The 26,464-nt window shown below is 36.3% G+C and overlaps 1 protein-coding gene across 2 annotated transcripts; it reads right to left on the bottom strand.

Moving 5' to 3' along the window:
• Positions 1 to 89: 89 nt before the first annotated feature.
• Positions 90 to 26,216, bottom strand: chp2 (calcineurin-like EF-hand protein 2). Of its 2 annotated transcripts, none has more exons than XM_048161684.1 (7): positions 26,075 to 26,216; positions 1,931 to 2,003; positions 1,751 to 1,831; positions 1,255 to 1,379; positions 940 to 1,001; positions 733 to 855; positions 90 to 629 (listed from the first exon to the last, which is right to left on the bottom strand). In XM_048161684.1, the coding sequence occupies exons 1-7, from the start codon at positions 26,094 to 26,096 to the stop codon at positions 576 to 578; spliced, it is 540 nt and encodes a 179-aa protein (XP_048017641.1). In that variant the 5' UTR covers positions 26,097 to 26,216; the 3' UTR covers positions 90 to 575. The 2 variants fall into 2 exon arrangements, with proteins under 2 accessions (XP_048017641.1, XP_048017640.1); XM_048161683.1 differs by lacking the exon at positions 26,075 to 26,216 and adding an exon at positions 5,130 to 5,466.
• Between the last annotated feature and the right edge of the window lie 248 nt (positions 26,217 to 26,464).

Raw genomic sequence — 26,464 nt, 5'->3', positions numbered from 1 at the left:
TGTTTTTGAAATACATCTCTTATGCTCACCAAGCTGGCTGCATTTATTTATTCAAAAATACAGTAAAAACAGTATTAACATGAAATATATTAAAAGTTAAAATAACAGTTTCTATTTTAATATATTTTAAAATGTAATTTATTCCAGTGATGGCAAAGCTGAAATCAGCATCATTACTCCAGTCTTCAGTGTCACATGATCCTTCAGAAATCACTATAATAGGCTGATTTAATACTCAAATATTTTTTGTGGAGATATTTTTTAGGATTCTTTGATGAAAAGAAATAATGTCTTTACTGTCACTTTCTGGTCAATTTAAGGCATCTTTGCTAATTTCAATTCAACAGTATGCACTTGGCGCCACCTACTGTACACAACAAAACACGGCTGAACTTTTAACTGTACTTTTAACGTTACTAATCTAAACTTTTGAACAGTAGTGTAAATCATTCGTCAATGTGCAGACATTACCAGTGCATTAAAATCCCGTTAGACAGACAAAGGCTGATCCCGTCAAACTGTCCTGTGCGATTGCGTACATGGTTGGTATTGAAGCTTTCCCACGATGCTCTAGTCTAGCGCAAGAAACGAATGCTCATCTTGTGATCAATGTTGACCTTCTCCAGAGACTGATACAAAACGATAAACAGGTCGAAACACAAGTATTAGCAATCATATTCCTCTGCCATCACAACAGGTGCTTTTTTTCAAATGCAGAATTTTGGCCGATACCTTCCGAAACTCCTCAAAAGATATTGCGTCATCACGGTCTAGATCTGCTTCCTGTATAGTGCGGTCTGCTATGCTCTCCAGCTGCTCCTCTGTCACCTGCATCCCCAGCATGTCCCGGAGAACCTGTCAATCAGTCTGCTGTGAGTCATATTCAGTTTGTGAGAAGACAGCAGAACATCTCACAACATGAATGAAGAAACTACTGACCTTTAAAAGCTCATCTCTGGAAATCTTGCCATCCTTGTCCTGGTCATACAAATGAAACGCAACTACAGGAATGAAGAACCAGGCGAGATTGAAAAGAATGAGAAGATAATTTCAGCTTCAATTAATATTTCATATCAATTTATATATTTATTTGGTGAACAGCAGTGTAATAAGCAGGATACTGCACTATCATTTTACATTGACACATCTCCATTATTGACTGTCTGAATGTACATTATCTCTATAGTAACATCATCCGTGCCATTACTGAGAGGATGTGGTTAATCTACCAGGTAAAAGCGAAAGCAAACATACATTTGAGTTTGTTGCTCCTGCTGTTTATGGGTTCAGGAGAATTTGGATCTCTGGGTCGGTCCTTGTCAACGGGCCGGAAATGCGCCAGGATCTTCACAAAAGTGTTAAAGTCCACTGTTTCCTGTCTAAGAGTGACATCATTATTTATATCAACAAGATACAATCACTGCTTATGATTTTGGAAATTGAAAAAGAGCTTTTTGAGAAATGTATTTACGCATGCTGTCTGTCAGAACTAATTTCCAGATCACAACAGTCTAAACAAAAGGCAAATCGACTAATCAAATTTTTTTAATTTTTTTTTATGAGTCATTTAATGGGAGTGATATCCGGAATAAATTATAGCCTACCACAATAATGAGTCAGCATGAAAAAATACTTAAATAGACAGTTCAGGACTTGTGTTAAGTGTGAATTATGTTAGAAACATCAATGTGAACAATTATTTTCAGTCCTCTAAAATATCACTTTGTAGCTTATGCCAAGATTCGCTTACCCTGGGGAGAAGAAGGCACCTATTATTCTGTCTCCTATGGGGTTCATTGCCAGCTCCTTTATGGCTCCAAAATCATGAGGACTACGTGAGAACAAGACAGGAGGAACGGGTAAATATTTTTACATTACAAGTGAAATATTAACTGTCATTGATAAGACATCAGTCTAAATATCTAAATACCAGAGATGACCTCGTCCTTCTTTATCCAGAGCTTTGAAGCGATCATACAGACGAATAATGTGGGCAGATGAGACTGGAAAAGAGAAATCACACATTATGAATTATGTTTCACTTAAAAGGTTAGTTCACCCCAAAATGAAATTTCTGTCATTAATGACTCACCCTCATGTCATTCCACACCCGTAAGACCTTTGTTCATCTTTGGAACACAAATTAAGATGTTTTTGATGAAATCCAAGAGACTCGCCCACAGACCGCAATATAATCAACACTTTCAAGGTCCAGAAAGGTATTAAAGACATCGTTAAAACAGTCGACATGACTGCAGTGGTTCAACCTTAATTTTATGAAGTGACGAGAATACTTTTTGTGCACAAAAACAAAACAAAAATAACTTTATTTAAAGTCCGTTGCAAACGACTTTTCCAAGTGAAACGGAATATTGAATAGAGGGCAGAGTTTTACTTTAGCGCTCCTCCTCTCCATCTCTCCCTCATAGCAGACTAACGTTTGAGGGGAGTGGTTTAAGCGGTTTCAACCCAAGCGGTCAAACTGACGTCATCAGAGAAGGAACTATTCCAGACCGGAAGTAACTTTTCAGATTTTGATTAAAGATTACCACGACAAACATTTTTTTCTGTGTATTAACTTGCACGGATTAATTGTTCACCACAAGACTAGTAATATGCACTAACAAAGTAAATTTTGTTAACAATAAATCATTATCCTTACACGCAGTTAAAGCCGCGGTCACAGTAGACTTTAGGTGCGTTCCATTCGACCGTGGACTGCGAAGTGGACTTCACAGGGTATTTCGCCATCTTAAGTGAGATTCCATTCCGAAGGGAGCGAACATGTTCAGTTCGAAGGGCACGGCGAACGGCATAGGGAATAAGGGAACATCGATACATCACTTCACAGGAAGTAGAGAGGTAAAATTACCCAACTGTCATTGCGCACTGCGTCACCAGTCAGAACTACGATGGAGCAGAGCCGTTGAAAGAGTTTTTTTAAGCGGCTCTCCGATGGAGGAATTTACGTTTTGTGTATTCATACATTTTGTTATTCTTATACGAACGAAAGTATGAATGGTTATGGTGATGAGTGTTACATTTGCATATTTTATTGTATGGATAGGCATGACAAAGTAAAAGTGTTGAAAAGCAGCTGAGAATTGTTTTTTATTTTACTTTATTTACCTCAGAAGTGTTTACGGCTGCGCATGGAAAAGAAATCGCACGAGATGAGACAGACCATGGATTAAGATACATATAGTTAACCAAATGAGCATTTATTTTAATTATTTTTTCTTTGAACGTGCGAAATGTATGCGGATGCTGTAACGGTCATGATATGGCGTCACGGTCTACAACGTCTTTTTTATAAACATGAATTCAACACATAACTTAAAGTAATACATTTGTGCGAAAAATTTCGCATTTCGCTGCGTTCCAAAGTTAAAGTTTGGTGAACTCTGACCTGCGAATTCGCATCACGTGAAGACGTACGACCAGTAGAAGATCGATTCGTCATGGCATGACCTCTTGGCTGAATTAAAAGAATTATATTTTTGCAGTAAAGTCGAGTAGGTTCTATAATTTTACATTTTGAATGTATTGCTTTAAGTTATATGTTGAATTCATGTTTATATAAAAGACGTTGTAGACCGTGACGTCATATCACGACCGTTACAGCATCCGAATAAATTTCGCACGTTCAAAGTCTAATGTGACCGCGGCTTTAAGGTGCAGTTACAATGCACTTTTCGATCCATTGACTTCCATTCAAATGCATGCGAATGCATCAGACCGGAAACGCAAGCTTGTGCGAAAAAATTACGCATTTCGCTGCGTTCCAATGTTCAAGTTTGGTGAACTCTGACCTGCGAATTCGACCAGAATTCTGCGACCAGTAGAAGTTTGATTCGTCACGGCATGACCTCTTGGCTGAATTAAAAGAATTATATTTTTGCAGTGAGTCGAGTAGGTTCTATATTTTTACATTTTGAATGTATTGCTTTAAGTTATGTGTTGAATTCATGTTTATAAAAAATATGCTGTCATACGTGACGTCATATCGCAACCGTTACAGCATCCGAAAAAATGTCGCACATTCAAAGTCTAGTGTGACCGCGGCTTTAACCAAACTTGAACTTTGGTACGCAGCGAAATGCGAAATTTTTCACACGAGCTTGCATTTCCGGTTTGACGCATTTGCATGCGTTTGAATGGAAGTCAATGGAACGAAAAGTGCAGTGTGATCGCTCCTTAACACAGTAAGCACAGTGAAGGCTTCCGTGTTTACGTCCGAATGCAGGCTCAGTATTGGCCAAATCTGCACACATGAGCAGCACGACGCAGGAGCCGGCCAATAATGAGTCAGCGTTCTGACGTAGAACCTGGAAGCACTGGACATAAACAACGTATGAGAATGACACAGAAGAGAAGATATTGTTGAATAAAGTCGTTATTTTTGTGCACAAAAAGTATTTTCATCACTTCATAACATTAAGGTTGAACCATTGCAGTCACGTGGACTACTTTAACAATGTCTTTAGTACCTTTCTGGACATTGAAAGTGTTGATTATATTACTGTCTATGGACGAGTCATACCCCTCGGATTTTCATCAAAAATATCTTAATTTGTGTTCCGAAGATGAACGAAGGTCTCACGGGTGTAAAACGACATGAGGGTGAGTAATAAATTACATTATTTTCATTTTTGGGTGAACTAACCCTTGAAGCCCTGTAGCATCATGACTCAACAAATAACAAATGAGTTCATCAATTCCAATGGACCGTATACAAATTGAACTGACCATTTAATCAATTCTCCTCTAGATAACAAAGCTCACTGACATTCATTAGAGCATTTTTATTTCTAAAAATGCTCGATATATACACATACTATTTGTGCAATACCTAGTGTATATTTGTATATCATTGGTTTGCAACTGTGAAGTCTCATAAACCAACACGTCACTGTCAATCTAGGACAGTTTCTGCTCATGCACCCGAATAGGCTATACCCAAACTTTGAAATACATTGATCTTAGCGACCATATGAGCCTGAATGTTGCAAGTAAAAGCAACAAACATGCAGATAAAATTCTTATTTTATATCGTTATTTTAACTCGCTCAAGCGCGACAACAACAACACGCCAGTAATAAAAGACAACTGTGTCAAATGTAACTCACAGCCCGTTTCTTGCATCAACTCCTCGACGTTTGGGATTTTTAATAGGGTGGAGCTCGTCGAACCCATTTTATATTGTTATGCATCGACAGCGTTTAAAGATTTAGCCCATATCCATAACAGAGAGTAAAAACTGATGAAAACTAAGAAGTCACGACATTAAAAACAGATTTTAAAAGTTGCTAAATGTTAACGGGGATGTTTGCATACGCCGCTGTTCTTGTGTTTGCTGAGAATAATTCAAGCTCTGTGTACACAGATTACAACGCCCACTTACACTAACGAAATCTGATTCCTTTGAGTCGAATCTTTTCAATGAATCAACAGAACCCGTCTGAGCGGTTGAATGATTCATTCATGAATTGGACTGAATTTTTTTTTTAATTAAACAATACAAGACATCAGAGCATTAAATCAATACGGATACATGTAAAAGACAAAAAAGAAAAATACACAAACACAGGCTGCCAGGGTAATCGGTAGTGATGAACTGAGAACCGTTTCTGTTCGAACGAATGAGTCAAAATGTTATAAATAAAAAATATTTAAAGTATTTTACGACGTGGCTGTACTAATATTTTATCAACACACTAAGTAGGTTTTAATAAATAACATTTTCAACGTGCAAAAACTTTTGTAGACAGGACAATTACTTTTAGTTTACATGATTAAGAGATAAATCGAGATCAATTCGGACACATGAATTGACAATAAACATTCTTGAAAATAAAACTAAAAAACTTTATAAACAGCAGCAGGGGGCTGTCCAAATGCCCAAATGCAGTCTTGGCAACTTGACAGCGCGTGCACAAAACAGGAAGTAAGTGTGCACGATTGTCTAAAAAATGGCAAAGCGGAGAGTTACACTTTAACGCACACTACAGCTTCGGAGCGGTTTTTGAGGCTAAGCGTATCCCGTCATTCATCACGTTGTTTAGCCATGGGGCCCACATTTTCCATGGTCATTAAGCCGCGACCCAATTCATATGCATATATATATGCAAGCCTATACCAGCTGAGAAACGCTGTGGAAAACTTTAGAGTGTAAGTTAAATTAATTAGATGTTACATATATAAAACATAAAGTTGTGCATTATTGGTGCAGATAGCCTACTGCAGAAATTATATGTATTTTGTAAAAAGTTTGCAAACGAAGCGAAGCACCACAATCACGCATTGGTTAAGTGTGTCCCATTTTGTAAACAAAACAATTGCGGTCTTCACGACCACTGGAACACTTTCGTAAAAAAAAGTTTCCGGTAAACTCCGGAAATACGTCATGTAAGTACAAGTGGTCCAGTGCAGAGCCGTTTTTCAACGGCTCTGGTCCAGTGCAAGACAAAACATGTATTTATTATGTCTATGGTGTGAGTATTTATTGGATAGGTCTATGTCAGTGTGAGCGTGATATGCGTGATGGCGTAATCACGTCACGTAGGATGAATCCTTGAACCAGTTTCTGTGAAATTGTTCAAAAGAATCGATTAGCTGAAATGAGTTTGATTTCTCATAACTATACTACACAATGGCGCTCGCGATTGTTATGAACAATGAACAATTATGTTCATATTTATAGCATTTAATTTTATAACAAATGGCGTGTTTATTTGTTTGTATGTTTTTATTTATTCGTTTATTTGGCCTATTTGTGTTTATGCTAAGTGATCCGTAAGCTATATTTTGAAATGAATCACAATTCATTCTTTTTATGTCTGATTTTTTGATTGAAAACTGTATCTAAACTGTTGTCTTTTTTAAAGAAAGAACATACAGCCTCTGGGATTTTTTTTTATACACTGGATGGCGCCAGAGTCTTTTTTTATCATCATACCACTGTCTGTACTTTAGCCTTGTTTGTGTTAGTTATCAAACAAGACTGTCAGGGGAAAGTGTGACTGCTAGTCTCTGAACTTGGTGTATGTTGCTGAATAGTTGGTTTAATTGCAAATTACTGGGGGAAACTCTTGGCTACAGATGATGCAGTTCAGCACAAGATCATAATCTGATCATGTGGGATTGTGTACTGAATGAAAATGCTTGCTGGGAGAAAAATGAATATTAACTGTAACAGGCCTATGTTTTAAAAAAAATATCCAAAATTGTGTCAGACAAGGCAAACTTAAATATCACTAGAAGTATATTTACAATCAAACTGTTTCAACAGAAATGATCACACTATTATGTTTCAAAAATCTCATATCCACATGCAAATACATTAAAGGAATGGCATGTGTGGACAAGAAACTCTGCCACCTTCCATGACATTCATCCCAAACTGAAAAAAACAAAACAAAACAACCTCAGTTCTGAATTTGGCAAAACAATATCCACTACCACAGACATTTCAACACTTTTTTTTTTTTTTTTTTTTTTTTGCCAGTTATCAAAACTGCTGCATAAAAACACAATCAGTGCCAGGTGCATCATTTAATAGACCAAATGTAAAGGTCATGTTGATTTCACAAGTTGTTTTTCTACCAGTAATGCACAAAATTATGACCTCAAACACAAATACTTGCATAATAAACGCCAGGAGAAGCTTTGCCCAGAGGAAAGTTGCAATAACAGTTTTGAAGTGCTGTATATATAATATATTATAGCAATTTCTGAATGAGATAGACCGTTAGTACCTCTTGGCATACTTTTCACCGCACGCTTGCTTATAAGGATTTTTTTTTTTACTGCTCTAATAATGAGTTTTGACATGTGTTGTTGGTTTAAGCAAAACGAGGCTAGTTGTGGGGTCTTTAAGGAATACGTTTAAAGTTGCCATGGCTCTGCAATTCTCACAGTGAATTTTCATACTTGATTTTTGAACTAAAATCTGTTTATTTTATTTAATTTGTACACCCCTAATGCTCTATTAAAACATCATTATTGCATTGCCTCAGGTAAAATGCAGTTGCGAAGTTGGCAGTTCTCTGTCAAATGAACTTCTTAATTAAGAATAATTAAAAATATATTGCCATTGGAAGCTATTATTATTACCAGTGATATGATTAGAGGCCTAATTTAATTCCTACACACACACACACACACACACTAGTAACTATATCTCCTGAAACGTTTTGCAAAAGGAAATTTGCAAACAGAGATTTTAAATCCAAATTTCATGTTGCATTATAGTTGCATCAAGGAACATATTGCTAAAGTAAAAGTACTGGGGAATCTAATAAATAGTCAATAAAATGTCAACTGACCAGTTTGTGATTGGGATATTACGTTGCATGGGGATGTGGGGACTTTCGTGATGTGTTTTTATGCATATTTTCATGATGAGGACGCATGCACAAGTCATATGTGCATTTTGCATCATATTTTGCATCAATAATTGCATTAACAGAATTACAAATCAGTGATTTTAAAACATGATTTGGTTAATATTTTATTAAAAATGCTGTTGCCCAAACATATTAATTAAATGTGGAAAATTGAAGTTTGGTTGACCGCCAAGTGGAATATTTGAAAATACACAGGTTGGACAGGGAAACATCTATGATGTCACAGACCTTGTGATGCAGGTAAAGCACCTTGAAACTCTGGCATATATCCAAACAACGGAGGTGTCACTAAATCACTCAATAAATTAAGCATGTTTACCATAATCAGCAGATTGTCACTCACAGTGCAACAATAATAACTTTCCAAGTAAATGTAATTTCTCTAGCATAACAGAGAAGAGCAAATGGTTGCACATTCCTGCAAAAAAAAAAAAAAAAAAAAAGCCTGTGGGGAAATTCAAAGAAAATAGTTTCCAAGAGAAATCTCGCTGCTGCCTCCTTCAGGGTTCACAGGTACAGAGCACTTTGGGTCACTCATTTTCCTTACATCTGTGGTTTATTCACAAATCACAAACATTTCCAGAGTCCAGCTCTGGAAACTCCAACATTAAAACCTCAACTGACCACACTGACTCAGTGTATATTTCTGCCTTATGTCATCTTTTAATTTGCATTCTCACTCCACATGGGGCTTGACAGGCTTCTTTACTCATCACAATTTGAAAACACACCTCTCATATTGGAATAAATAAGCAGTTAATCTCTATATTCCTTTGTATTCTGTACTCAGCTCTTGTGCCAATGCCATATATAGCCTACACAAAACATTCATTCTTATAATATGGACATAAATGAAAATGCTGGAAACACCCACACAGTACTTCCAGAAGGTCTGCATTGCTCAGAGACTGTTTGTTTCAGATATTTATCTTAAAGAAAAGGAATGCTCTCAAAATCACATCCTTTGTTTACATTAATCCTGACCTTTTGCCTCACTGTTTTGAATGAAATGGTTCATTAAACGGCTGTTTTTTTTTGTTTTTGTTTTTTGGGGTTCGTCATATAGCAGTCAGAGAAAGAGTCACTAACTATCAGAATTATTCCAGGAATATGGGAGAAAATGGGCAAATATAAATCATTGTTTAAACTATTAGGCTACTGCCTTTAGTTTTTATTTAAAATAAATGTAAAAATGCTTAAAAACACTAACTTGATTAAATTTATATTTGATTTTAATAAATTTAACATCAATAAAATTGTTAATGTAAAATTAGCCTACAAAATATATTTTTTTTAATGTAATGTAATGTAATACATTAGGGCTGTAACGATATGCGATATGAAATCGAAATCGCGATACGCAGGTCCACGAACCTGTATCGCGATGTGAGAAGGCAGAATCGCGACACACCCCTTCCAACTCCCAGAGTTATCCTTCCTGTCCAGATCCAATGCTACCACATTTTTAAACTACTATAAGTATTAGGGGTGTAACGATTTATCGTAGATGGTGTGTCTCAATCAGCTCTCTAGTTCAGTAAGTGTTTCGGGCACACATTGAATCTTGCAAGCAGGTTTAAACGTTTCTCATGTCAGTCTCATACATGGTCGCGTGAGAAAAGTCGTGGCTTTCTTTCACCGCAGTGCACAGGAACAGCTGTGCTCACAGAAAAGCAAAAGACGCTTGCGATGCTTTGCTTTAAGAAGTTCTGTGGGGCCGTTCACATATTGCGTCTTTTCCGCGTGCAAGTCAGTTATTATTATAAAAATGTAGCCGCGCGGCAGGCGCGCTCATAATGGGATCAACGCGGTCGCGACGCGCATGCAATTCTCAACTTCTCAGAATGCCGCAAGCGCACCGCAGGTCGTGTGACAAGAATCAACCGATCAGCTATGGCCTTTCCGTAACAAAACATCAAAAGCTCAGCCGAACAGCTGATCATAGCTGTACATGGTGGTTTTTATATCTTATCTCCATCAATATATCTCGAAGTAAAACTAATGCAAGGGCTAGAAATCATTTATCCTTTGCAGAAACATCCTGATCCTCTTGGAGAGCTCAGTTCATGGTTGCATAGCAACGACCGACGCCACGGGAGCGCAAGCGCTTTGGAAAGAAGGAGAAGCGGTGCGGCCGCGCCTTCCACGCGTTTTTAGACGCGATATGTGAACGGCCCCTATTCATAATTCTAAGTTCATGTTAAATTTAACATTTTTTTTCAGTGACAGACAGCCCTATTCAACTGTTAATTTGAATACAGAAGGTTTTTATTAAAATTTTATATTTATTTATTTTATTGAAATGTTGTATGTACAACATGTATGTACAACAAGGAAAATTATTGAAATTTGTTCATGTTTTTTTAATAAATCTTGTTTGAATTTCAGTTTCATTTTGTTCAAAATATCGTGATACGTATCGTATCGTGAACTCTGTATCGAGATACGTACCGTATCGTGACCTGAGCGTATCGTTACACCCCTATAATACATACATATTTGGTAACACTTTACAATAAGGTTCAGTTAAACATTAGTTAATGTATTACTAACATGAACTAACCATGGGCATTTGTTACTGTATTTACTAATCTTTGTTAACGTTAGTTAATGAAAATATAGTTGTCATTGTTCACTCTAAAAAAAATGCTGGCTTAAAAACAACCCAAGTTGGGTTAAAGGGCACCTATTATGCCCTCTTTCACATGATGTAATATAATTCTCTGGTCTGGTCAAGTTTCAGCTTAAAATACCCCACAAATTTGCCCCTATTTGGGGGTGAGTGAAACATGCCTTTTACTATATTAATATATTGCTGGCTAAAAAAATAAATCCAAAATTGGTTAAAAAAATTGGTTGGGTGAAAACAACCCAATCCCTGGGTTTGTCCATATTTAACCCAGCATTTTTAGAGTGTTTGTTCATGTTAGTTCACAGTGCATGAACTAATGTTATTAATGTAAGATTTTAATAATCTATAATGTAATGTATGTATAATGTATAACATTTTCAGTTATTTCAAAGGTCCTTACAGCATACAGCAGCAAAATAACCAAAACCCACAACAAGACTGACCAGGCAAATAAATGTAGTAAACAATAGGATAAAAACAACAAAATACTTTCATGGTTTTTGCCACAAAATTAAGATTTATTATGTACAGAAAGCACATACTCTCTTTCTCCCACTCTCTTTGTGGACTCAAATGCACACACGTACAGCACAGACACACACAGATACATGTTGTTTACGCTGTTCTGACGATTTTATCAGTAAAATAGTTTAGCACCTTAAAAGCTACATAACATTTCTTACTAGCGAAGGAATAACAGCACTGTTCTTGAAGCAGATAAACTTACAGTTTCTCTGTTAGTAGAGACGCTGCTGCCGAGCACTATTGGGAGACGCACAGACTCAGGTAATTCACACAAGCTTATCTCTCTCTCTCTCTCTCTCTCTCTCTCTCTCTCTCTCTCTCTCAATCTCTAATAATAACTGCATTGGTCTGCTGTCAATGGCTGAAGCCTCCATTACTAGCTCTAAAATTACATTTTGGAATTAGCAACAGAGGTGTGGGATGAGATCCGTAAGAAATTAGTCCCACACACAAGAACATTTTATAGAGAAAAACTTGACAAATGTCTTGAAATGCAACATCTGAACAATGTCTTGAGGTGCAGTAACCGTAGTATAAACGGAATAATTAAAGGGTTAGTTCACCCAAAAATCAACCCTCATGCCATTCCACACCCGTAAGACCTTCATTAATCTTCGGAACACAAATTAAGATATTTTAGTTGAAATCCGATGGCTCTGTGAGGCCTTCATAGGGAGCAATGACATTTCCTCTCTCAAGATCCATGAAGGTACTAAAAACACATCTAAATCAGTTCATGTGAGTACAGTGGTTCAATATTAATATTATAAAGCGACGAGAATATTTTTGGAGCACCAAAAATAAAACAAAATAACGACTTATTTAGTGATGGCCGATTTCAAAACACTGCTTCAGGAAGCATCGGAGCATAATGAATCAGCGTATCGAATCATGATTCGGATCGCGTCTCAAACTGCCAACGGCTGAAATCACGTGACTTTGGCGCTCCGAACAGCAGATTCGACACACTGATTCATAATGCTCTGATGCTTCCTGAAGCATTGTTTTGAAATCGGCCATCACTAAATAAGTTGTTATTTTGTTTGTTTTTTTGGCGCTCCAAAAATATTCTCGTCACTTTAGAACGGCATGAGGGTGAGTAATAAATGACAGAATTTTCATTTTTGGGTGAACTAAACCTTTAACTCTGGTCCATTGAATTATTAGAAAATAATGCACTGTAAAACATTTTCAGCTGGTTAAACTTAGAAATGAAAGTTCACCTGCTGCCTTAAAAATGTGAGTTAACTCCTTTGTTTCAACTCACAAATAGTCAAGATAATGCATTACTTTAAGTTTAATTTTTAACTTACAGTAATGAGTTGTCTTGACTATTTTTGAGTTGGAACAAAGGTTATTTTCAAGTTGAGTTAACTCACATTTTTAAGGCAGCAGGTGAACTTTCATTTCTAAGTTTAACCAGCTGAAAACGTTTTACAGCAGGTTCAGTTCAGTTCAACGACCCATCGTCAATTATTCCTTACACAGTATAGGAAACTTCCCCAATTACGCATGAAAATAAAAATGTATGTTTATTTATTTAGTTACATTTAAAAAAGGCAAATAAAGGAAAGTAAGTATGTTTAATAATACTGTTTTTTATTGTATTAAATTGGCCCTTTAAGCTTTTACTGTGATATTTGGCTAGTTTAAAGGTTAATAGAAAAGTAGTTGTAAGATTGAAAATGCTTATTGCGCATAACTGTCAGGTTTATTTACCGAAGTATTCATTTAACAAAACCTGTTTTAAGATCTCTCAATCCTCATTTCCTTAAACTGTCAAACTTGTCATGACATTATTTACTTCTCAGCTAGACATGTGAGTCATTCCATAAGAATAAACATAGTAATAATTCACTCAGTGTATGACTCAGGGATTTATGTCATGGAGAGAAGATCCTTACAATAACTGAGTAATTCGATGAAACTACTTCAATGGCCAAGCTGAGCATAGACCTACTGGTTCAGCCCGCAAAACATGAAATGAAACCTTTAATCTAATTTCACAAAGAATCAGCCATTGTTTGTAACTAAGGGAAAGCCACCAACAGTTTACCTGCTGAAAACTCTTCTGTTCTTTCCATCCTGTTTAATTCCTGTAACCCATACCTCTTTCTGTTTTCACTAAAGCTTGTAAATGAAACTAGTTTGGATGATTGATTGATGCTAAACAGGACATCTTTTTTTCAAAAGTCATTATCATAATATAATACAAGGTAAGCGATAAATACAGAGACGGGAGATGAAGAAAACACCAGCCTAACTACATTCTACATTTCCCTTTTTAGTGAATTATCAACACAAAAAGAATGTGCTTTAAATAAAATTGTGAAAGCGAAAGCGTGTTAGACATAGGCACCAAGCCAAAAGGGAAAGGACATATTTCCTGTCTTTTGGACTTTGACCTTTGACCATTTTAATGGAATGCAGAAATTATGGTCAAAGGTCTTTTGTGCAAATGTTTTTGTTTTCTTGGGATATTCCAAGCACGAACAAAACACAATAACATTGTCCAACCCTCTGAATATGTTGGAACTTTTAGTGTTAGATCTAATTGATACCTCCCTCAAGGGGATTTTCAGGTGTAGAAGGTGAACCTGTCGAGTCACAATGACAAAAAAAAACAACAACTTTGGTCTAACTGGGTATTTTGCCAATGTTCTGAGAGTTAATGCTTATATAATACAAGGTAAGTTTGTAACTTGAACGTGCAAAGGCTTCCGGTGTCATTTTACTTCCAGTAAAATATTACTTCAACTTATTATTTTACTTACAGTTATTATACCTGTACAAATACAGTCCTTTATGCTGCATTGCATTGCAAACTGATAATTGTTATATTATTTGAATTTATTATAATAATAATAATAAACACACTGGTTTGTAATGTGAATAGTTTTACAGTTTACTGCACTTACTGCACTGTTATTCTTCTAAATGTTTACATGTACAGCTAATGAATCGGAATTCTTGCACATCCAAAGAAAATAGCTTACTTCCGCATTGCACAATAAGGTTAAAATCTATGATATAAAAGACACAGTCATGGAAAGTCTTGCTGAAAAAAATAGAGGCAAGGGATCTGTGGGCAGTGATCTGACATATCTGATTATTCGAGGCCTTTTCCTGGTCTTGAAAATGCGGGTGGCTTTCAGCAGTGGTGTGTATCGCAATCACTGTAAAGGCATCTGAAATTGCAATGTAGTGTTGTCAAAAATATAGATTTTTCGATACATATCGATACCGAAATATCTAAAATGCGTCCAATACTCACTTTTTGCAGAATAGATGCATGATACCAGCTCGCTTTCTCTTCGACAGAGAGTTGACACACAAACCCGCCTCCCCTCACTCACTTGTTTCATTTGCTCCAGATGGATATTGTTGGTGTTATGGGTTGAATTTTGCAAAATACGTTGCGTCGTCCACTTTTCCTGACAGTTTCAAAGTGAAATGTCCAGTGAGTAGCGCTAAAAGCGTGTTTAATTTTTTCCGGAACAGATGAACGTGAATATGGAAAGGTTTTATAATGTTGGAATTTGTACGTATCACCGCAGTTCTGATGAGTGATGCTAAAAGCTTAATGCTCCATCACGTTTAATAACGTACACCTACACTAAACCCTAAACCTACATGATAGTGTTAACAAAAACAAACGTGACATTAAAATGCTATCATAACCGTGGCATTTTAGCTTGTATTTGAACTCTTATCTTTGAGCTCTTTTACCATGACTCGTCTTTCATGGGATTCATACCCGATCTCTTCACATCGAAAGTACAATTCTGTACCAGCTGAGCTACCGAGTAAGCTTGTTACGTCAGTAAAACTGAACATCTGGAGCTGGGTAAGTGATACAAACTCCAAAATATATTTGTTTACAAATGCACTAGGGTAAAAAGTGTTTTGAGATCATAAAATTATTGTGCAAGGAGCCATGTGAAAACAAAACTTAATTAATCCATAATCTGGCCCTGTAATCATAACTGTGTGTGAAAACGATTAAAAGTACTTGCTGTTTTTACTGCTTCTAGTGTTCATTTCTGTTAGAAACTGCAGTGATATGTATGTATTGGTACGTGTTTTGCATTTTGCAAGAACGTTGACACAGGTAAGTTTTTCCAATGAGCCAAAATAATGTCAATCTTGGCAAGTATTCACATAAACATAGTGTTTTAAGTGAATGTAAACAGTTGAGAAAGAAAACGCATGTGTAACGATATAATGGATCCGTGTGTCAGGTCTTAAAGTGACAGCAGCCATATATAGCTGTTGCCAAATTATGAGATAATATAAAAATCTCTATATGGCAGGTTTTCCCCATGGTATCGGTGTTAAAAAATGTGGCCAGTGAAAATGCTAGTAACTTTGCTAGTGGCTAGTAACTTTGGTTATGTCAAAAGCCCTGATCCTATCCATTAAACGTGAAAAAGACCCCCATATCCCCAAAAAAGAGGAAAAAGATGCAATGCTCTCAGTGAATTAAAAAGGCACTCATCTGTTGCTCGACAGTTTCAACTATGTGATGTTTACCTGTGCATGACACTAACTGCACAATTGCCTTACCAAATGACCTTAGTGAAACCAGACAGGTGACAAATATAAACTAAGACAACAACAAATTAATGCAAAACTGAAAGTAAATAAGGCAGAAGTGTGAGGAGATGCTAAAAAAGCACAAATGTACAAATTGTTCTCATATCCAATTAAAAGCCAGTTAAAAAAAAAAGATACACAGTGAAAGAAAAGCTGAATGATATTTTCGACAGATGGTGGTGTGGAGAATGTGCCCTGAAAAACTGGAAAACAACCAGCTTTTAATTACCACATGCCTAAAAGGAGGATAAAGTCTCATTAGCGCAGAACAGGTCGACGGGACTCTGCTGACGCCATTTACCACTGGCTCCAATTGCTGAAATTACTGAAGGGCTGTATGTGCGTCCTGTTCATGTGACTCTGTGCTGCTCTGATTGTTGGGTTGTCAAGAAAGGGACCAAATGTGTGTTCATTCTGAATCAGTGAATTTTGCACTTTATTGAGACACATAATAAACATAATACATCTATAATTATGATATAAATTATATAACATATTATGATATGTTTTTCAACTTTTTAGTGGCGTCGATGAAGGGAGGTGTGGAGGTGTTGGGAATAAGTTAGCGTGCAAAGGCCTTTTCCTCTAACTTGTTTAATCAAGAAAGTCAATGTGAGAAAACAGGCAGGGAGCAAAACGGTTTCCAATGATTAAACATTTAGGGAAAATGGCTTATCTTATTTCCCTTCTCTTACATGCACGAATAGCAGAGGGGATTTACATGATTTGTTTTACTGTACACTGAAAGGAATTTGGTGTGGGAACAATTTTCACTCAGAAATTTCTAGTAAATTTCACAAATAAACAGTAAGTAGCACACTTAATTAACAGAAAGACTGAAATATTATTTTCTTGTAACATTTTTTACAATGTAAGATTGATTGATGTATATTTTATTAAATTGAAGTTAACTAACCTATAAATAATTCCTCAATGTATTCATTAGATCAGTCAATCTCCAGCTTCCTAGAAGCTTTTCAGAGCCGTCAAAACATGAACATCCAGATGCAAAAACTTGCCCTGGGCAGTAACTTCTATGAACAATATTACAACTAGCCACGTGCTTTGACTTTATTCCTGTTTACTTTGTTGATATTTTGTTTCATGTTCACCAGCATGATTTAAGAATGATTCAATGTGGATGTTGAGTTTCAATGGAAGCAAGAAGCATAAAGAAAGTAATTCAATTACATTTCCCTTAAAAGAGCAAAGGGATTACTCATAATTTTTCTGTAATTTATTAACAGTTACTTCGAATGTAATTGCTTAAATACTGTAGAACTATTCTATATAAAACAATAGTGTATTTAAAATCAAGATTCAATGTCTGATGTTAAAATGTATGTTTTTAATTTAAGTTTTCTCCCTTTAAATACTTTGGTCAGTTCAAGAATAAATATTACATTTTTGATTATTTCTTTGGAAATGTCTATCCTTGTATTGTTCAGTTGGTTGAGGGTGATTTCAATTCAATTCAGTTCACATTTTTTGTCTAGTGTTTTTCACAATACATATTGTTTCAAAGCCGCTTTACAGAAAATGCATATTTCTACATTACAGTTTAGAGTGATTTGTCATCATAGGTGACTGTGTCTAAGTAATGTCCTTATGTCAAAAATGTACAGTTCCATGATAACACAAATCATGTTGTTAGCTAACATCATGTATTAATTTAGGCAGAAACAATGAGCCTATTAAAGCAATATTACAAGTTGTGATTGTAATGATTACAATATATAGAAAATTTGGCAGTTGTGTATGTGAATTCAGAGTTGGCGTCATCTGAAGTCCTCACAGGGGTTGGCGTCATGTTTTTACAGGTGTTAGGTCATCTGAAATCTACATAATAGGCTGGATCCAACCTGGATATTCTAGGTACTACCAAAAGTCCAAAAGTAAAAACTCTGGCAGCTGGATTTACTGGATTTACTGGACTTACTGTAGCTTGTTTATTGGTGATGTGGGAAAACCACCTAGTGATGTACTACAATAATCCAGTCTAGAGGTCATGAATGCATGAACTAGCTTTTCTGCATTAGAAACAGACAACATGTTCCGTAGCTTAGCAATGTTTCTGGTAGGAAAAGGCTGTCTTTGTAACATGTGAAAGATTGTCTAATATAACACTTAGGTCTTTAACTGTAGAGGACGAAGCAACAGTACATCATTCTGAGAGATTCTGTGTACAGGTTTTTGGTCCAATAAGTAAATCTTATCTGAAATATAAAGAGGATAATAAATTGCTGTCGAAAGCAGCACTATCAAGTAAAACTAGTATTGAGATGCAGCCTTGGTCAAAAGTTAGAAGTAAGTCATTTGTACGTTTAAAGGCAGGAACACACCAAGCCGACACCGACGAACTAGTGTCTGCGAAAGCAGACTGCAGGGTTGGCAGCCGACGGCCAAGTAGCACGTCCGTTCTGCACCTGCGTAAGATGAAATGCCTTTCCGTACCAGCAGGTGGCAGTAGCTGAACAGCCAATCAGAATGATCAGATGGCTCCGACGCCGATTCAGCATGTCGAAACGGCCGAAAAAAGCAGACGAGGACCAACTTCAGCCGACGGTGTGGAACACACTGAGAAAATTTAGTCGGCCGGCGAACAAAAACTGCCCGATGGTCGACCGTCGGCTTGGTGTGTTCCTGCCTTAAGAAGCACAGTTTCTGTGATATGCTGGGCCTGAATCCTGACTGAAATTTTTCATAAATACAAAGTATGGCAGATAGCACAGATGGCAACTCATTTGGTAGCAGTCACGTCATTATCTACATAGCACAGCTGATTGGTTGCTGTGGTATCAGCAGCCAATGAGCTTGCTGCTCCGTCATTCAAATAATTGGCATCGTTTGCTGTCAGCAGTCTGCAGCATGCTTTCAGAAATCCTCCACCTTCCCCAGCTCCACCTGTATAGATCTGCTACAGGGTTTATTTAATGTATGTTTCATGTATGTGCAGCAGCAGCATGTCATGCTCATAGCAATGTCTGTGAACGTATGGCAGTAGCAAGTCTCTAGCATAGCAGATCTATTCTGCCAAGACCAAATACATTACATTGCCATATCCATTACCATGCAAATCTCTCCGAGAGTTGTCAAGACAGACACAACTTTTTCTAGTACTTTAGACATGAATGGAAGATGTGAAATGGGTCTGTAATTTGACAATTCATTTTTATATAGAGGTGGTTTCTTAATGGGAGGCTAAGTATTGGCCAGCTTGAAGGGTCTTGGGACCTGACACAGAGATAGAGACGAGTTGATAATATTGAGAAGAGGCTCTTCTCTTTAAGTAATTTAGTGGGTTTTGGTCCAAAAAACATGTTAGTTTAGATGCAATGATAAGTTTATTTAGCTCTTCCTGTCTTATAGTTGTAAAGCAATTGTTCTTGAGGGATGATAATTGAGGCTGAATCATAAAATGCTGTCAAATTGTATTTCTGATGCTTTCGATTTTCTCAGTGAAGAAATGCATACAGTCATTACTATATAACTGTGTTGAAATATTTAGTTCAGGTTTTTATTTGTTAATCTAGCCACTGTACTAAATAAAAAACCTTTGATTGTTTTGGGTATGTTTTGTATACTGTCTTTCCACATGATTCTAAAAACCTCTAAATGAGTTTTTCCGCTCTAGGTTATTAGTTTGTCTCTGGAGAGCGCGAGTATGGTAATATGGGAGTTGATATGGGATTCAGAAAGTAATTAGTAAAAAGTAATGTAATACTTTTAAGACAGAGTAATTAGTACAGTAATCTAATTACATTGTTGAATATGTGATTAGTAGCTAGAAATGAATTACCTTTTTTAGAGTAACTTGCCCAACATTGGTGACAGAAGTGCAGTTTGTTCATTATTAATATTTTTAAAATCCTGAAAACTTTTAATGCGGTCTCAGACTGTTTTGAATAGAACAGAATTGTTTGCAGAAATTAAGTTCCTTTTTTATGGCAAGTTCATGAGTTGTATGCTTAAAGTCTCAACTGAAATTGCAAACAGACCTCGTTATCATACAACGAAACCAGTTGCTGTCATTAAAATACCAGGGTTTCTTTTCATTTGTGCAACCAGTCATGCTGGGGAAAAGTTTAAAACAACCTGAATCTCGCTCTTTTCTAGGCGTCCCCTGTGCATTGTTTTCTTTTTTGAAATAAACAAAAAAGAAATCCGCTCTGTTCGCGGGGGAATTTCCAGTATCTTTACGCTAGTTTCTGTCATTCCTGCACAGTCAGATGTAAAAGAGCTCTAATTAGCCAAAAGCATTGACAAAGAAAGTATTTTTGTGAAGTAATGCCAAAGCAAACCATCAGCTTCAACATTACTTAACTTCCTGTTTACTTTCCTGAGGAATTTTACCCATTAAATCTCAAGATATCAAGATTACACATAATAATAGAAGATTAAACAGAATTGAGGGGGTTCTCCAAACTTGAGTGACGTCACTGCTTTATGAGTGATGAGTCAGAAGGGTTTGACAGGTGCTGCATGTTTGAAAATCCTAGAGGAAAGGATGGAATATTCCATCTGCTGTATGTTGTCCGGAATCATACTTAGTTTTAACAGGTTTACTCTTGAAATCAGCTGCTCAATGGGTTTAGTGCAAAAATTTCCAGTAGACAGGAAGTGTTCAATGACTTAGTGTAAGTATATACATAAATTGCAGTTTTGCTTTCAACTTAATACAATAGACATCACATGCTATTTTTATAATAATCAAAACATGTAGCAGGAAAAGGTGTGCAACACACGTACTTTTGGTTTCATTTTGTCAGCAAGTAGTCACCGTAACAATGTCACTAAAATGTAGTTCTGGTCTGGCCTCAAAAGATCTGACTCCTTTTCTATCACATACAATACAGACCTTTATCTGACTCAGATCTCCAAGAATTTTCCCAAGCAATTTTCCCAGCCTTTTCTCAAAAGGGCAGACATGCTATCATTAGAAATTATTACATGAACACCATAGAGTAATGCTTCCAATATCAACACAGAGTGATGCCAGGCTGAATTCGATTGGTACCAGAAGTGCAATCTGTAAGTAATGCAAGACAAAATATGGATAATGGAAAGTCTTCATCCCTCCAATGCATTGAAAACCATACATTTAAGATAACAACGCATTTAGAACGGTTGGTTTTATACTAAACTTATCATTTTAGACAGTGTTTCTTCTCTAACTGGTAACATTAGCGTGGCAAGCAGGATAGGGCTGAGAATCGTGGGAATGGAGCTATATTGGAACAGAGAACGGAGAAATATTGCATTATTTTATTTTATTCATATTTTATTCATATGATGGTTTGTTATAGGCCTGCGCCTTTATCAGATATGGAATTATGTACCATTCCCAATTCCTGTCAGTGTGGGTGTGCAAAGGAAGACTAGATAAGCATCTTTGCTGGTAAGTCTCTTTTAGTCACCCATCATCAATCATATTTTAAGATGATGTTGTGTTCATCCAATGTAGAATACAACAAACACAAACAGAATTTCACTATCAGTTTGTCTCAGGCTTATTTATCCATAGATACACATCTGTGATGGCTGTATCATTTCCTTGTTATGAATGTAGTAGCCTACCATTGGACTTTGCAAATGGGTATTTGCTTTTCAAAACACACTAGGTATGTTTCTCTAACTAATGCAATTGTAGGTTATATACTTCTTCCCAGACTGACGATGTCAACCAAAAAGCCATCAGAAACGATTATTAGCTCAAAATAACACAAATATTTCTATCAATATTAAAAATTTCTATAGTCGCATGGCTTCTTCATCAAGAGGTATTTTACAGTCACACTGGATTCTACTATTAACTGTGTCTATTTTCACTTACATAACTCCATTTGAAAAGAGTTTTTGCATGATGGTAATGTTTAGAAGTGCTTGAATCATGAATATTTTCTGATATTATGAAAGCAGTGGAAACACCATGTGGTTTAATAAAAGTTACAGTGAACATTGCGATTTTTAGTATAATGTTATTTGGCAAAATCAACACAACATAAAATGTAGGATTTTTAAATTCATTATCATTTGAGCATTACAAACTTTATGAAAAAGCAGGTAAATCCAATTTTTTTTGATTGCTGAATTAACCATGCAGCCATAATGCAGGTCATCGTGCGTAGATCTATCAAATATAGATCATAGTTATTATACACCCTATAATTAAAGTTAAAGTCATAATTGATAGTAGCAGTGAAAGTCTGCTGTCTGAGTCATATGTATATGTCAGTACTTCTGTATTTTCGTTATTTTAGGACACTTTCACTCAGAGTGTAACTACAATACACTTACATCTCTTTTTTCATTTATGAAATATAATTACACATAATATCAGTAGAATAAGGATGGGACGTGTCTTGGATAATTATCCAGACGTTTACGAGAAATCCACAGCTTGGAATATAAAACACAATGCTTTCGGAAAACCCTCTTCATAACAGGACTGACGTGTTTGTTAGATAGATGCTAGAAAATATTTCAGAACACATATCAGAAAGTTGCAAAATAGCATAAACCTTTGCTGGGCTGCAGAAACAACAGGCTATAAAATTGCTTTCTATTGAAACACTATTATAAACAAACTCTAAAAAAGGGAAGTCTTGCCACTTGTTCGGTTTTTGCTCATCAATGGAAATACCACTAATAGCATAATTCAACTTTAATACTGATTTTCCTACACCCTCAGAGCAGAATATTAGCAATTCCACTCAATCTGACATACTGTATTTATCTGATGCGTTGCGCAGAAATGTAGACCAGCATGCAATGCTTTCGATTTTCACTTTTTTTTTGACTACAGGATGTGTCCAATTTCACTATGTCTGTCCCTGTCTGCAAAGCTTTCGAGAACACCACCAAATGATTTCAAAGATTTCTGGGAAACACTGAGTCAGTGGCAAGGCTACATAAGGGCCAGGGTGGCACTGAACCCCTGAGACTGACCGCTGGTCCACCCAATCAAATGAGACTCAAAAAAACTTTTTGTGGGAAATGAGATAATATCACGTATGCATGAAAATAATAATCACTAAAATACATTAATTTAGCGGATATCACTCCCGAAATTTGCAGCGTGTACGTGGCCACTGGTCAAGCATGAAAAACAAAAGTGTCTCCTAGAAAAAAGCGTGCAATGGGTGGTCCCTTTGTAATCACTAAAAAGCTGTCACTCATCTTAGTTTATCGCGATGACGCAATCTCACACAGTTCCGTTATAATCAGTGAAGCAGTCTACACTGCCCAATAAATCTCTTATTTACATAATGTCTACCTCTGATTGGCCATTGCGTTCAAGAAATCAACAGACATGTCTATGATTGGCTAACTTGCTTAAAGGATTAGTTCACTTTTAAATAAACTTTTCCTGATAATTTACTCACCCCCATGTCATCCAAGATGTCCATGTCTTTCTTTCTTTAGTCGAAAAGAAATTAAAGTTTTTGATGAAAACATTCCAGTATTTTTTCCATATAGTAGACTTGAATGGGCACCAAACAGTTGAAGGTCAAAATTAGTTTCACTGCAGCTTCAAATTGTTCTACATGATCCCAGATGAGAAATAAGGGTCTTATCTAGTGAAACCATTGCTCATTTTCTGAAAAAAATTTAAAATTATATAAGTTTTAACCATAAATGCTCATCTTAAACTAGCTCTCTTCTTCTTTTCTATTAGAATTCCGGCAGTGTAGACAGTGCTAAGTGTATTACTGCCCTCCACAGGCCAAAGTTTTAACTAATTGTTATATACTATATTGCATATAAAAATTAGTTCAAAACTTTGACCTGTGGAGGGCAGTAATACACTTAGCACTGTCTACACTGCCGGAATTCTAATAGAAAAGAAGAAGAGAGCTAGTTTAAGATGAGCATTTATGGTTAAAACTTATATAATTTTCTTCAGAAAATGAGTGATGGTTTCACTAGATAAGACCCTTATTTCTCATCTGGGATCGTGTAGAACAATTTGACGCTGCAGTGAAACTAATTTTGACCTTCAACTGTTTGGTGCCCATTGAAGTCCACTATATGGAAAAAAATACTGGAATGTTTTCATCAAAAACTTTAATTTCTTTTCGACTGAAGAAAGAAAGACATGGACATCTTGGATGACATGGCAGTGAGTAAATTATCAGGAAAAGTTTATTTAAAAGTGGACTAATCCTTTAAAGCTACAAAAACACATAAATAGAAATAACCTTAGTAAATAGAAACCTTTGATGCTCTTCAGAGCGCAAATACAGATCCGCACAGGATTGTTTTTGCCAAATCGCCAATATGCTATTATTATGGCGAAAACTGCTCCTAGACCAGCAGTTATGGGCAGGTTTTCCCTCTAAAAGCAAGCAGAAGCAGCAGTTTGACTGAGACAGTTCTACGCTAGTCTCAAGTCCGTGGCCAGGGGAAGGCTATAAGCCTTGCACACACTCCGTCTATGAATATTTATCTTTGTTTATTGCTTTATTCTGTTTATTTGTTATTGTATGAATGGTTTTTGTTGTTTTCATTAAACTGTTGGATGACAATAAATCATATTTAACTAATCTTAATTATCAAATAATGTAATTTGAGAGTAGGCATTGGGACGCGCTATTTCATCAAGGTCAAATAAAGACTAGCAATTCAATTGCTTTAATAGACCCAAACTGTAAATTATCAGACTGTTCTTATCATTTAATAAAAACTAATTACAGAAAATTCTTATTACTATTCATTTAAACCTTTTCACATCGAAGCTCATTTTACTGATTAATTTTAAAATTTCTGGCCTCGCCACTGCATGGAGTATGCTTTTAATAACATCAACACATTTCAATTATCCAATTTCTATTCAAATGGTGATCAATCTACACAGAATGGAATCCAATCCTGGCCAAGTATTCTGTTACTTCATAAAAACCAATCAAGGAAGACTGTGTAAATAAGTTAGTAATTAATCTTCAATGTGCTCATCGCCAAAATAAACTATAGTGGCATCGACAGTGCATATTTTGTGGTACTCCTTTTTTGTGTCGGTCATGCAACAAGTCTAACCAAAACATCTTTTTGTTTTGTTTTGTTTTTTTGCACACTTAGTTTATTCTAAAAAGAACATCAATTTCATTAGTTATGCTTGTGTTAAATGATCAAAGCCCTGAACGAGGAAAAACACTAGGATTCATCACTGCAGGGGAAATGAAACCATGTTTAGATTCCTCTATTACTGGTGCATGAACGTATGCATTACAGGTCAACACCGGGTCCTGTTTGGATTTGCCCTGAAGACTGTTATGCTGCAGATTAATATGATATTAGTCAACAGGGAAACATGAGCTCAGAACTCAAAACCTTATATAAACCAAACACACACTTTTCAGCCGATGAAACAAATGCCCAAGTCCTAACAGAAAAGTCTCTGGATGTGCATATGGTTCTGTTATCAATATTATGTTTACAAAGGCCCTGATGCTTCACAAAGAACATTTATAAAAATCACAGTTCCCCGGGATTCGTGCACACCGAATGTCCAGCTAACACGTTTGATTTAATCATCATTAATATGACAAGCTGCTGATGTTATAAAGACTTGGGAATTTTAACATGCTTGTATATGATTTTGTATATGATTCATTTGCACAGTCATCATCCTTAACAAAAAACAGCTACCTTTAAACAATAATCAGACATCAAATATGATCACAGTAGTCAGGACACCATTCAAAACATCCTCATCAATAACACTCTGTCTCATTATCTACTGCCTGCTGGTGTTTTTCAGCACGCATCCTGTTTTCCCTGTGTGTACAAGTTAAACGGGAGAGCAGGAAGCTGGCAGATTGAGCCTTAATGCTTTACTTTAGTGGGTCTGAATGAGAGGAGGAGGTGATGAAGGGCCTCGCTTGCACTCAGAGATGGCACAAGGCCAACCTACCAGCAGCAGACGCCTGGACCATTTCTCCAAAATCACATTCCCTGAATTCTTCCCATTATTTGTGCAAAAATGGGTTACTGCACGGGAGGCCAATGAACGTGGATGAGGTCCAGAAGACGATAATTTGGAGTAACGATCAGTGCTGACAACAGAAGTGGACAAGGAGTTTATGAACTTGAATGAGACTTGAAGTTGCATGATGAGATCGTTTTTAGATAAATTTAGAAAATGAAAAGAGAAATACAGTAAAACATTGCTGTGGTCATTTCTTATATTTAACATCATTTGACCTCCAGTCAGTTGTCACATACCATTGTATCAGTCATCTGACAGCCCGGAAAACTGCAAAACTGGGGTCTGTCTTCTGAAAAGCATATAAGTAAAATGAAG

The sequence above is a fragment of the Megalobrama amblycephala genome, linkage group LG16 (genome assembly GCF_018812025.1).
Source record: "Megalobrama amblycephala isolate DHTTF-2021 linkage group LG16, ASM1881202v1, whole genome shotgun sequence".
NCBI classification, from domain to species: domain Eukaryota; kingdom Metazoa; phylum Chordata; class Actinopteri; order Cypriniformes; family Xenocyprididae; genus Megalobrama; species Megalobrama amblycephala.
Note: the sequence above shows the minus strand (reverse complement) of the source record. Positions and strands in the feature narration are given on the sequence as shown.